At 40.0% G+C, this 12,479-nt stretch overlaps 1 protein-coding gene across 2 annotated transcripts in view; it reads right to left on the bottom strand.

The window, feature by feature from the left end:
• MTCL1 (microtubule crosslinking factor 1) overlaps positions 1-12,479 on the bottom strand; it is a 144,025-nt gene that overhangs the window by 28,287 nt on the left and 103,259 nt on the right. For both annotated transcript variants that reach the window (XM_084848102.1, XM_084848101.1), the window contains 2 exons: positions 11,539-11,769; positions 9,683-9,865 (listed from right to left, as the gene is read on the bottom strand). In XM_084848102.1, coding sequence (XP_084704228.1) covers positions 9,683-9,865; positions 11,539-11,769 — 414 coding nt within the window. The remainder of the gene's footprint in view (positions 1-9,682; positions 9,866-11,538; positions 11,770-12,479) is intronic.

Here is a 12,479-nt window from a genome sequence, read left to right as displayed (position 1 = left end):
CAACAGCCCAGTCATTATCTACAGTTTCCAACAATACAGTATCCTTATGAGGACACAGCAATAACGAGAGAAGGGGGAGAGAGAAAAAAGAGAGAGAAAGGAAAAAATCAGAAAAAAGAAAAGGAAGGAGAAAGCAAAAGGGGAAAAGAAAAAATATAAAAAGTAACTTCAAGGAATTAAATTTAAACTCCATTACGCACAAACTTCAAGTATCATTCTATTTAAAAATTATACCTATATCATTGCCAATATTACACTTCAGTACAGCATAGGTAATCAACCTTAAATTTCAGTATCATATCATCAGTCTTATAGCAAGGAAGCAAGCATACAATTCATTTCCACTAACCATATATTGCCCTTCAGTTAATATATAATAATAGAGCTTAAAAATTTAGCCAGCCAAAGATATTACTAATCAAAGTCTCATAATAATGAAAAAGAAAGAAAAAAAGGAAAAACAAAAAAACAAATCACTAATATATTTTATACTAACTATATTTTAGATAATATCATATATATATACATACATACATTATTTATATATATATATATATATATGAATGTGTACATATCTATACACATCCAAATAAAAATGTTATATACAGTGTATCAAATCTAATATAAAAAAGAAGTAAGAACAGGAATATATATAAACAATCCTCCGCACTGGCATACTGCCTGGCCTTTGTAATCTAAACAAATCCAAAGAGCAATCTTGATTGAAGAATTCTCAGCTCACGAAGCTGGAAAAGATGTCTCCTGTGTTTTACTTTGTATGCCAGCTAATCAAGCCTTTGCCAATTCATGATTTAATTTTTTTTTCATCTGGCTTTCAAAAAGAATACAAAATATAGCAGGGTATTTGATATGATATTGTAAATTCATTTGTCTTGCCTGATTTCTCGCCTTGGTAAATTGCCTTCTTTTGTCAGTGATTTCTTTAGTGTAATCTGGAAATAGCATAACTTTATCTTACGTTGGCCCCCCCAAAAATCCTTCCATTTCTCTTGCCAAACACAGAATATGATTTTTTGTAGAGACTCTTGCAAATTGGATTATGACAGTTGCAGTCCCATTGGTGCCACGAACTGCACCTGGAACACGGTATGCATGCTCAATATCAAGTAAATAATCAGCTGGCAGAACTGATTCATGCAGAAATTTATCCAGGAATTTCAATTTATCCAGGAGTTTTGGAACTCTGTGTTTGCCTTGTAACATATAGTTCCGTTCCATATAGTTTAATAACCAACCCTGAAAAAGTTCCATATATAGTTTAATAACCAACCCTGAAAAAGTTGTTTTTATAAAATACGACCAGACTACTCTATATTGTACAACATGGCTGGTAGGCTGATTTTTTGGCATTCTCAAAGGCATGTAGATATGCATGCATTATCACCTTAAGGGATTAACTTCAGCACAGTTATTCATTCTGAGAGTACTCGTTTATTCCTGTATTCTTAGTAAGATCACTGTTTCAGGCTGCACTTCAAAAGTTCATATATATAGTCAAAGGCTAGTTGTTGTTCAGTCGTTAAGTCGTGTCTGACTCTTCATGACCCCATAGACCATAGCACACCAGGCCTTCCTGTCCTCTGCTCTCTCCCGGAGTGTGCAGAAGTTCATATTCATTGCATCGGTGATGCTATCTAGCCATCACATCCTCTGCCATACCCTTTTTTTGCCTTCAACCTTTCCCAGCATCAGGGTCTTTTCCAGTGAGTTTTCTCTTCGCATTAGGTGGCCAAAATATTTGAGTTTCAGATTCAGTATCTGTCCTTCCAATGAGCACTCAGGGTTGATTTCCTTTAGGATTGACTGATTTGACCTCCTTGCAGTCCAGGGGACTCGTAAGAGTCTTCTCCAGCACCACAGTTCGAAAGCATCAATTCTTCGGCGCTCAGTCTTCCTTATAGTCCAGCTCTCACAGCCATACATTGCTACTGGGAAAACCATAGCTTTGATTATAAGAACCTTTGTCGGCAAGGTGATGTCTCTGCTTCTTACTATGCTGTCTAGGTTGGCCATAGCTTTCCTCCCAAGGAGCAAGCGTCTTTTAATTTCATGGCTACAGTCACCGTCTGCGGTGATCTTGGAGCCCAAGAAAATAAAATCTGTCACTGCTTCCATTTCTTCCCCTTCTATGTGCCAGGAAGTGATGGGGCCAGATGCCATGATCTTAGTTTTTTTAATGTTGAGTTTCAAACCAGCTTTTGCACTCTCCTGTTTCACCCTCAACAAGAGGCTCTTTAGATCCTCTTCGTTTTCTGACATTAGGGTGGGATCGTCTGCGTATCTGAAGTTGTTGATAATTCTTCCGGCAATCTTAATTCCGACCTGTGATTCATCCAACCCAGCGTTTCTCATGATGTACTCTGCATATAAGTTAAATAAGCAGGGCGACAATATATAGCCTTGTCATACTCCTTTCCCAATTATGAACCAATTGGTTGTTCCACGTCTGGTTCTTACTGTTGCTTCTTGACCCTTGTACAGGTTTCTCAGGAGACAGGTAAGGTGGTCTGCTACTCCCATCTCTTTAAGAATTTGCCACATTTTGTTGTGATCCACACAATCAAAGGCTTTAGCATAGTCAATGAAGCAGAAATAGACGCTTTTCTGGAATTCTCTTGCTTTCTCCATGATCCAGCGAATGTTGGCGATTTGATCTCTAGTTCGTCTGCCTCTTCGAAACCCAGCTTGTACTTCCGGTAGTTCTCGGTTCACATACTGCTGAAGACTAGCTTGTAGGATTTTGAGCATCACCTTGCTGGCATGTGAAATGAGCGCAATTGTACGGTAGTTTGAACACTCTTAGGCATTGCCCTTCTTTGGAACTGGAATGTAAACTGACCTTTTCCAGTCTTGTTGAGTGTCCAAATGTGTTGGCATATTGAGTGCAGCACTTTAACAGCATCATCTTTTAGGATTTTAAATAGCTCAGCTGGAATACTGTCATCTCTGCTAGCTTTGTTGTTAGTAATGCTTCCTAAGGCCCACTTAACTTCACTCTCTAGGATGTCCAGCTCAAGTTCAGTGACCGCACTATCATGGCTATCAGGGACATTAAGATCTTCCCTGTATAGTTCTTCTGTGTATTCTTCCCACCTCTTCTTAATCTCATCTGCTTCTGTTAGGTCCCTGCCTTCTTTGTCCTTTATCATGCCCATCTTTGCACAAAACGTTCCCTTGATATCTCCGATTTTCTTGAAAAGATCTCTAGTCTTTCCCATTCTATTGTTTTCCATGATTTCTTTGCATTGTTCATTTAAGAAGGCCTTCTTGTCTCTCCTTGCTATTCTTTGGAACTCTGCATTCAGTTGGGTATATCTTCCCCTTTCTCCCTTGCTTTTCACTTCCCTTCTTTCCTCAGCTACTTGTAAAGCCTCATCACACAGCCACTTTGCTTTTTTGCATTTCTTTTTCTTTGGGATGGATTGAGTTGCTGCCTCCTGAACAATGTTACGGACCTCCGTCCATAGTTCCTGAGGCACTCTGTCTATCAGGTCTAATCCCTGAAATCTATTCCTCACCTCCACTGTATATTCATAAGGGATATGATTTAGGCCATACCTAAATGGTTTAGTGGTTTTCCCTACGTTCTTCAATTTAAGCTGAAATTTTGCAATAAGAAGCTCATGATCTGAGCCACAGTCAGCTCCAGGTCTTGTTTTTACTGACTGTATAGAGCTTCTCCATCTTTGGCTGCAAAGTACATAATCAATCTGATTTCGATATTGACCATCTAGTGATGTCCATGTGTAGATTTGCCTCTTGTGCTGTTGGAAAAGTGTGTTTGCTATGATCAGCGTGTTCTCTTGGCAAAACTCTATTAGCCTTTGTCCTGCTTCATTTTGTACACCAAGGCCATGCTTGCCTGTTATCCCGGTGATTTCTTGACTTCCTACTTTAGCATTCCAATCCCCTATGATGAAAAGGACATCTTTTTTTGGTGTTAGGTTTCTTGACTTCCTACTTTAGCATTCCAATCCCCTATGATGAAAAGGACATCTTTTTTTGGTGTTAGTTCTTGAAGGTGCTGTAGGTTTTCATACAACCGATCAACCTCATAGAAGGTGCTGTAGGTCTTCATAGAACCGATCAACCTCAGCTTCTTCGGCCTCAGTGATTGGGGCATAGACTTGAATTACTGTGATGTTGAATCGTTTGCCTTGGATTCGTACTGAGATCATTCTATCGTTTTTGAGATTGTACCCCAGTACTGCTTTTCTCACCCTTTTGTTGGCTATGAGTGCTACTCTATTTCTTCTAAGGTATTCTTGCCCACAGTAGTAGATATAATGGTAACCTGAATTAAATTCGCCCATGCTTGTCCATTTTAGTTCACTGATTCCCAAGATGTCAATATTCAATCTTGCCATCTCATGTTTGACCACCTCCAGCTTATCTTGATTCATTGATCTTATATTCCAGGTTCCTAAACAATATTGTTCTTTACAGCATCGGACTTCCTTTTCACCACCAGGCACATCCACAGCTGAGTGTCCTTTCGGCTTTGGCTCAGCCGCTTCACTCTTTCTGGCGCTACTTGGAAATTCCCTCTGCTCTTCCTCAGTAGTATATTGGACACCTTCCGACCTGAGGGGCTCATCTTCCAGCGTCATATCTTTTAGCCTTGTGATACATTCCATGGGGTTTTCTTGGCAAGAATACTGGAGTGGGTTGCCATTTCCTTCTCCAGTGGACCACATTTTGTCAGAACTCTCCACCATGACTTGTCCGTCTTGGGTGGCCCTGCACAGCATAGCTTATGCCTTCATTGGTACTTATTTTTGTTCATTATCTTAAGGAGCGCCTCCATCTTGTTCATTATCTTAAAGAGCGCCTCCAGCAGCACCAGACAGGCCGCTTAACAAGATCAGCCTCGGATGGCCTTCTCTCTGTCCCATCAGCCAGGACAGCTAGACTGGTGGGGATGAGGGAGAGGGCCTTTTCTGTGGTGGCCCCCACTCTGTGGAACTCCCTCCCTAGGGAACTCCGTCATGCCCCCTCTTTAATGAGCTTCCGTCGTGCATTAAAAATGTGGTTGTTCAGGCAGGCATTTGGGGTGGGTTAGGGTATTTTAGGAAATGTTTTTATTGTAGAATTTTATTGTTTTAAACTGTTTTATTGTATGTTGTACATCGCCCAAAGTGGCTGGGTGACCAGCCAGATGGGCGATTAATAAATTTAATAATAATAAATAAATAAATAAATAAATTATCACAGCCTAATCCTATGGTCAGTTGTGATAGACAAAAAAGCAGATAGGAACTTGTACATGGGCTGTTGCACTGGTTCAACATATGAATCGAGGTGTTGCATCAAAACACCCATGAGGTGCAGCAATTCAGGATAGTGCAACTGCACCAGGCATCAGGACTAGGGGAGCACTATGACCAGGCCAGCCCTGGGATGTCACAATATATAGACTCATACTTAGAAAAGAAAGCCGTTCTGCAAGTAGATTTCTTTGTGTTTTCACAGAACAATCCAGACCACTACCCTAAGATTACATGCAGATGTCTCCCAAGATCTGAAGAATGGCAAGAGCAGAACTTGGACTATCACCTCATCACGCCAAACGTTTCAGAAACACAAATATCCTTTCAGAGACTGTGTAACCTTAGTCTGTATTCTTATCCTGCAAGTGTTGCTTTAGTGCTATTAGCTTGTAGCATATACATTTAGACCAAAATATACCATTCTGCAGCTTCCTGCCTGTCATCAGCTATTGCCAGACCTATCACTCCCTTCATACTCCTTTTCTACTTCTGCTTTGGAAACTGAGTGCTCAACCAACATTCTTCATAGGCCAGTGGTTTTTGATAGGTCTCTGCATGGACCCTCCGCTTCACTTTGGATGCTGCTTCAGACCTTCTGAAGCAGCCCCACCTCACTTCAGACCGATTCAAACCCAATCCGCTTCGCTTTAGATCCAAAGTGAGATTCATTCAGATTTGACATTTTCCCATCAACTTGCATTAGAAAACAGAAACGGCCATAACTTTTTCGGTTTTTAGGATAAATATATGAAATTTGGGAACCTGTCAGCCCCTATGGAGGTAATCCCACCTGCCAAATTTCAGACAGTTTGTCCCAGTAGTTTTTGTGCTAGGCACAGATAAAATGTGCTGTTCTCAGAAACTCAAACCAAAGGTCATAAAGGGATAATCAGAGAAGTTACGTGTTTAAGCGGTGATTGGGAGGAGGTCACTATCCCTAATATCCGTTGTAGGTTTCTTTGAAGTGCAAATGTGCCAGTGTGGTGTAGTGGCTAGAGTGTTGGACTGGGAGCCGGGAGATCCGGGTTCTAGTCCCCACTCAGCCATGGAAGCTCACTGGGTGACTTTGGGCCAGCCACACACTCTCAGCCCAACCTACCTCACAGGGTTGTTGTTGTGAGGATAAAATGGAGAGGAGGAGGATAATGTAAGCCACCTTGGGTTCCTTGCAAGAGGAAAAAAGGCGGGATATAAATGCAATAAATAAATAAATAAATAAATAATCCTTCTCCCCTTTCCTATTCGGCTTCACAGTGGATGACCTCAGGCTCTCTTTGGCTGAATGGAATACACATTACCTGGGAAAACAGACTGGCTAGCGGGCTATGCTATGTTTTCCACACAATCTCTTCAAAGCAAAGAGCTATAACTTTTCACTGGTTGTACAGAAGTACATGAAATCTGGGCAATAGGCAGCCCCAATGCCAAGACCCAGAAGATGCCTCATATTGGCCTTGCTTTGCCACACACTATAGTGTTATTTAAATAATAGATGTTATGTGCGTGTAGTGCTTTGCCCACTGTATTTTGAAATGTGGATGTGGGTAGCGCTTTGCTTGACCACAACACAAGTGTGTGCGCACGCACGCACGCACACACACACGAGCAAAAGCAAAGCAAATACAGAATGATGTACAAGCAAAGAAAAAAAATTTTAAGGGAAAAATATAGAGTTCAAAAATGGGAAGGGAAGGGAAGAAATATTGGAATTGAGAAGGGTGGAGGGTAAGAGCCAAGAACAAGTAAAGGAAAGATGGATGGATAGATCGATTGATCGATCGATCTAGCTGGCAAACTACAAAGAAAGAGTTGAATTGAGAAGTGGGGGAGCCAAAGAAAAAGGCAAGGAAACTAAACTACTTTTTAATTTTTTCTTGTTTTTTTTTATAAAGAATCGAAAGAAAGAAAGAAAGAGAGAGAGAGAATGGTTGAATAATTCAGAAGGGATGGGTGGGGGAGCCAAAGAACAATGCAAGGAAAGGAGGAAACTAAACTACTAAAGTACTGTTTTGTTTTGCTTTTTAAAATAAATACTCTGGAAAAGTAAGAAAGGGAATAGTTGAACTGAAAAGGGAAAGAATAAGCAGAACAAAGCTGCAGTACAACACACACACACCACACAGATCTAGCTAACCAATTCTTTCTAACAGCTCTCTCCAGTAACCACCACCTAACAGCTCTTTCTCTCTCACAATGAAACAAACGCAGGTTTCTCCAAAATATACAGTATCCCCCCCCCCACCCACTCCAACACTGTCACTGATTGGAGACAGCTGGGTTAAGTTCAGCCCTAATTTGGCAACTACAGTTGCCATTCACCAAAGCTCCCTCCCTCCTTGAGGCAGACTGAGATGTTTCAGCAGTGACCCGCTTTACTTTGGGGCACCTCTGTGCTGTTCTGATCAGTTATGGATCTCATTGAGGCATCCCTGAATCACCCTGATTCACTTCAATATACAGATTCAGCACTGAAGCAATGCACAGCCCTAGTTTTTGAACCCTAGTCCTTACTAAGGAATGTTATTCTCTGTTTGTGCTTGTGGATTATGGTGTTTATTTCAAAAATGAAGATATACTCCTGTATATTGGGATCTAATAAGAATGGGCAGTATCCTGTTCGACACTACCGGTAAGGTATATTATTTTGTGCTAGCATAAGCGACCTCTAGTGCAATGCCAGTAGTAGTAGACAGAACCTGTAGCACCAGCAAATGATATTGGCATTGTGCTAGATGTCGCTTATACTAGTGCAATGTAATTTACGTTAACTGTAGCATTAAATAGGATACCGCTCAATAATTTATGGCAAGTGTCTACTACTGTAAACTTAGAAGCGATGGACAAAACAGCTTTTTCTGTTATAGATGGTTGAATTATTTCCCATGCAAAATCCACCAGATCTGAGGGCATGCACTATTTAAGCAGGTTTTTAAAAACCTCTTTATTCACAGTTCAGACTGCTGTACTTAGTGCTATAATTACTGCTTGTAACTACTGTTTGAGATTATTTGATTGCCTTTACTGCTTATTTTTATTTTATTTTATTATTGTTATTTCAATGATTATATTGTTGTTTGCTGCCCTAGGAAAGGTGAGTTAATTTTCCCTATATAAATATATTTATAAATATATAACTAGAAAGATAAATTTGACATATATATATTAATCCTGAAATAGAGTGGCTGAACCATTTTGGTAATCACTAGTTGTTAATTGCGTAGACTACAAATCAAAGGCCACTGGCTAAACTGCCAATGGTTTTAAAGAAGCTGGACTGCACCCCGAGTCATTGCTGCTATTTTGGAAAGCATTCTGCTGATTTAATATATCTATTGGTATTTTCTGAGGCCTAAATACTGCATATACTGTATATGAATCTAGGTCAGGCTAAAAATAGGTAAATCTCTCAATCCACTTGGGGGGAAATATATCAGCATTAATTAGCTTTTTTTTAAGCATTTCATGCAGTAAGTGTTTTCTTGCATTCTCCCCATCTTCTAAGAAACAAATTCAAACACATAAATCTGATTCTTAGATTATTTGGAGAGCAATCCTATGATCCATAGACAGCATTCCAGGGGCCAAAGGATTGATCAGAAAAACCCCCTTGAGGTCTTAGTCAGAGCTCCGACCTTGGGGGGGGGGGTTCCAATGTTGGAACCCAACTCCTGACACTGCCTAACCACCATGGAGGTTTCTATGGTGGCTCCATTTACAAGGCTGGAACTCCAACCTCATAGAGGGATGGGGGGAAGCAGGTGTGTCAGAGGCATGCCAGTTGGCGGGAAGACAGAGGCTGTGGATCCGATGGATCAAATGACCTCTCAGCCCCTGACCATGTCTCCATTCGCAGGAAATATTTGGACATGCTCCAGCAATGGGAGGGAGCTATTTTTCTTCCATCCATGGTTAGAAGAAAAGACAAGCCCCCCACCCTACCTCATCCTCTTGACTTCCAATCTGCCAGCATGAGGCTGGCAGGATACTGGAGAGAATGGAGCACTCCAATCTTCAGTGAGACAACTGAATTGCTGTCTTAAAATAAATAAAAAGCTTCCCACAATAATGATTAGATGGTATATTATTATGGAGGTGCTTAGGTAGGATAAAGCTGTATATACCTCAAATCATCAGATAAGGATATACTCTTCTGGTTAAAGAGTCGCGATAAGAGATGGAATATTTCGCTTAAAGTGTCAGCAAAAAAAGCAGCTGCAATTACATCATTCCCTTTTCTCCTGATTAATATAAACATAATAGGTGAAACACATTTACATCTTGTAATCAGAATCATGACTATGATTAAAGGTATTCTAGATACAACACCGCAACAGAATACAAGGAGTTTGATTCTCAGGACAGAGTAAGCACCTGCATATTTGCCTTGGTACCTGCTTTTGATGCTGTAACAATTCTGCAGTCTGCAATGGTGGTCCATGATCACTTATTTCTACTGTGGAATGTTGGGAGTAATCTGTCATTGCAAACACTACATCTTCCTCCTCCTCTTCCTGTTCATCACTCTTTTGTGCAGACTGAAAGCTGAATTCTGGCATAGGATCAAGGTGTTCAAACTAAAATGGCAAGTGAATAAAATCAAAGATATAATTTCTATATGAAGGCTTTGATCCACAAGTTCCAGTAATCATGTGACTGTGCAGATCTCCCTTATTCATTTCTATGACCATGGGAATGCTTCATTACTTATGAAAGAAAGATGGGAAGAGTAAGGAAGGCCCATCTGCATACAGAGCTTTGGATCAAATCCTAAATGTGCAACAGCAAAAGTATATATAAGTTTCAAGAAATAGGACTGTTGCTTAATTTTTGACCTGCAGTTTGTTCATGACTTTTATTAAACACTATTTTAATTATAATAAACAAACTTTTTAATGGAATTGGTAATATTAAGTGCAGGTCTAATTCCATTATGGGCAATAGCTATTATTACTGATATGACCGCTATATTTGTGATGTACTTTTATAACATACAGGGTTTTTTTAAGTGTACAATTCCATGAAATTATCCAAAGAAACCCTAATTCTTTCTACTTTTGATAATATCAACACCTCGCTCAGCACAAAGTGAGCAAATCCTAAAAGACACATTTGCTTTGCAAAAAAAAAAAAAAGCTATAGGAGAGGTTGAATTTTTTTGATTCAATTGGTATTTTTTCCTTGCTGAGGTATTTGGCTGAATAAATAAGTCACAAAGAGTGATATTTTCTTCTCTTCCTATCCATTTTCTGTCATTAGTTATTTAGGGACTAGATGAGAAAAAATTTGTTCATGATGGGACTGGACATTTTGGGGAGATAAACAGAATAAATTATGATGAATTCTATTTTCCCACAAGATGCTGCTTTGAGACTCTACTGCTAGTATGTAAACAAAGCCTCATTTTGCTCTTCAGAACAATGTGACAAAAGTTGAGACCACCCCAAATTGATCTGAACTATTAATAGACTGATGCATGTAAATCTGTTCAGTTCTAATCCCCTCCTGTGTCTGCTCCCTAGGGTCTTGGATCTGCTGGTGGTGGGGGAGATATCTGCTAAGATATTGATTTATTCCATAGATTTGTGGTACACTTGGACCCAAACAGAATTCTTTTCTTCTGTTGCAGAGGCCCAAACTGGAACCTAGTTTGGGGATGGGGGCAGAGGGCTTTCACCTTCCTCCTCCAGCTGTGCACCTGATCCAGATCAGGGGTCCCACATCTGTAATTTATATTGCCAAAAAGTGATCTAGTTGAATGGATTGCTATTCGGCAATAAAAACCGCAGGCATAGGAGGTCTGATCTGGATTGGGACCACAGTGAGGGGGGAAGGGTTAAAGCCCCTCATCCCCATATAAAGGTCTCAGTCCAGATTGGGCCCCCTCTGCTTACTTTATAATAAAACAGGACAAATATGCAGCGGCTAGCTACGCCTTTAAAGCAATGTCTGCTTTGGCCCTTTGGATTGATTTAGAGATGAGTAACAGGTAATTTAGAATTGCTACATCACTGAGCCCACACTGCAAATCTCTTTTGAAGAGGCCAATGACAAGTAGCTTCAAGTTCCATTTCAGCAATTTTTCTGCTCTATAATCAATGCGAGACTGATCATAATGCCACTGTTAAGGATGCTCTGGAATCTGAACTTGAAGCAAGGTTATTTCTCAGAATGTATTTTGTTCAACCCAGAACTGTCTGCATCACTTTTCCTTGTAGTTTCACTCCATTAAATAACACAGGACATTTACCTCGAGTACATCCTCTCCTTGCTCCTCCATTTGCTTTCCTTGTCGCCAGTGTTTCAGCAACCATTTCAGTTTGACATAGAGGAGAAAGGTGTTCTGCTTGAAATGCCTGAGTTCTTGATGCATCAGGTTTTTCTCCTGACTCCAGGTCTTCTCCTCCAATTTGTTCTGCAAGGTCAAGCTTTGTACTTCCAAGTCTTTCCTCCGTAGGCTCTGCAGATGGTCCTCTTCCAGCTTTAAACAGAACAACCATGCTCAACATCAATAGGATAATGCCCTCGAGGGGGTTGTAGTTATGTATGTGTTTTTCCATTTGGGCAAGAAAACTCAAGACTGCCAATTCTAATTATCATCAGCTAACTGAATTTGGCAAGGGATCTGACTTTCGAGAAAACTGAAGACCACAGGTTGCAGACTTAATTTAATTAACCATATGTGAATAACCTGCTGAAGAAATACACAGCTCATTTATTTTAACAAGCTAGATCATTACTTCTGCAATGTAAACATTTTATACCCTATCTATATACTTTGTACTCTTCACTGCACCCTTTCAATATGTTCCCCATGTGACCCTGACTCTGTTATTGCTGTATGTGAATTGCATTTGCTGGCTTCATTTTCAACTAGTCATACCCATAAAACCCATAAAAATGCATAGATTCAGTAATTCTAGCTTACTTTGTGTGGGGATAATTCCCCTTTTTTGGAATATTGCTTTCTCTGCCTTAAGGAAAGAGGCTACTTGCCTTCCAGGGGTAGCGGTATTAAAACAATACAGCTTTATTAAAGACTCATCCTAGTAAGTCTCAGCAGAAGAAATAATCTATATATTTATATCTCTATATATCCATATATTCAAGTTTCCAGCACTAAATAGCATTTTTTTACCTGCCCTAAGGATGACTCAGGCAAAGAAACAAACAAAACAGTCTACAGTCCAA

Source organism: Heloderma suspectum, chromosome 4 (genome assembly GCF_057233095.1).
Source record: "Heloderma suspectum isolate Gila_16-S chromosome 4, 16-S_ref, whole genome shotgun sequence".
NCBI lineage: Eukaryota > Metazoa > Chordata > Lepidosauria > Squamata > Helodermatidae > Heloderma > Heloderma suspectum.
Note: the sequence above shows the minus strand (reverse complement) of the source record. Positions and strands in the feature narration are given on the sequence as shown.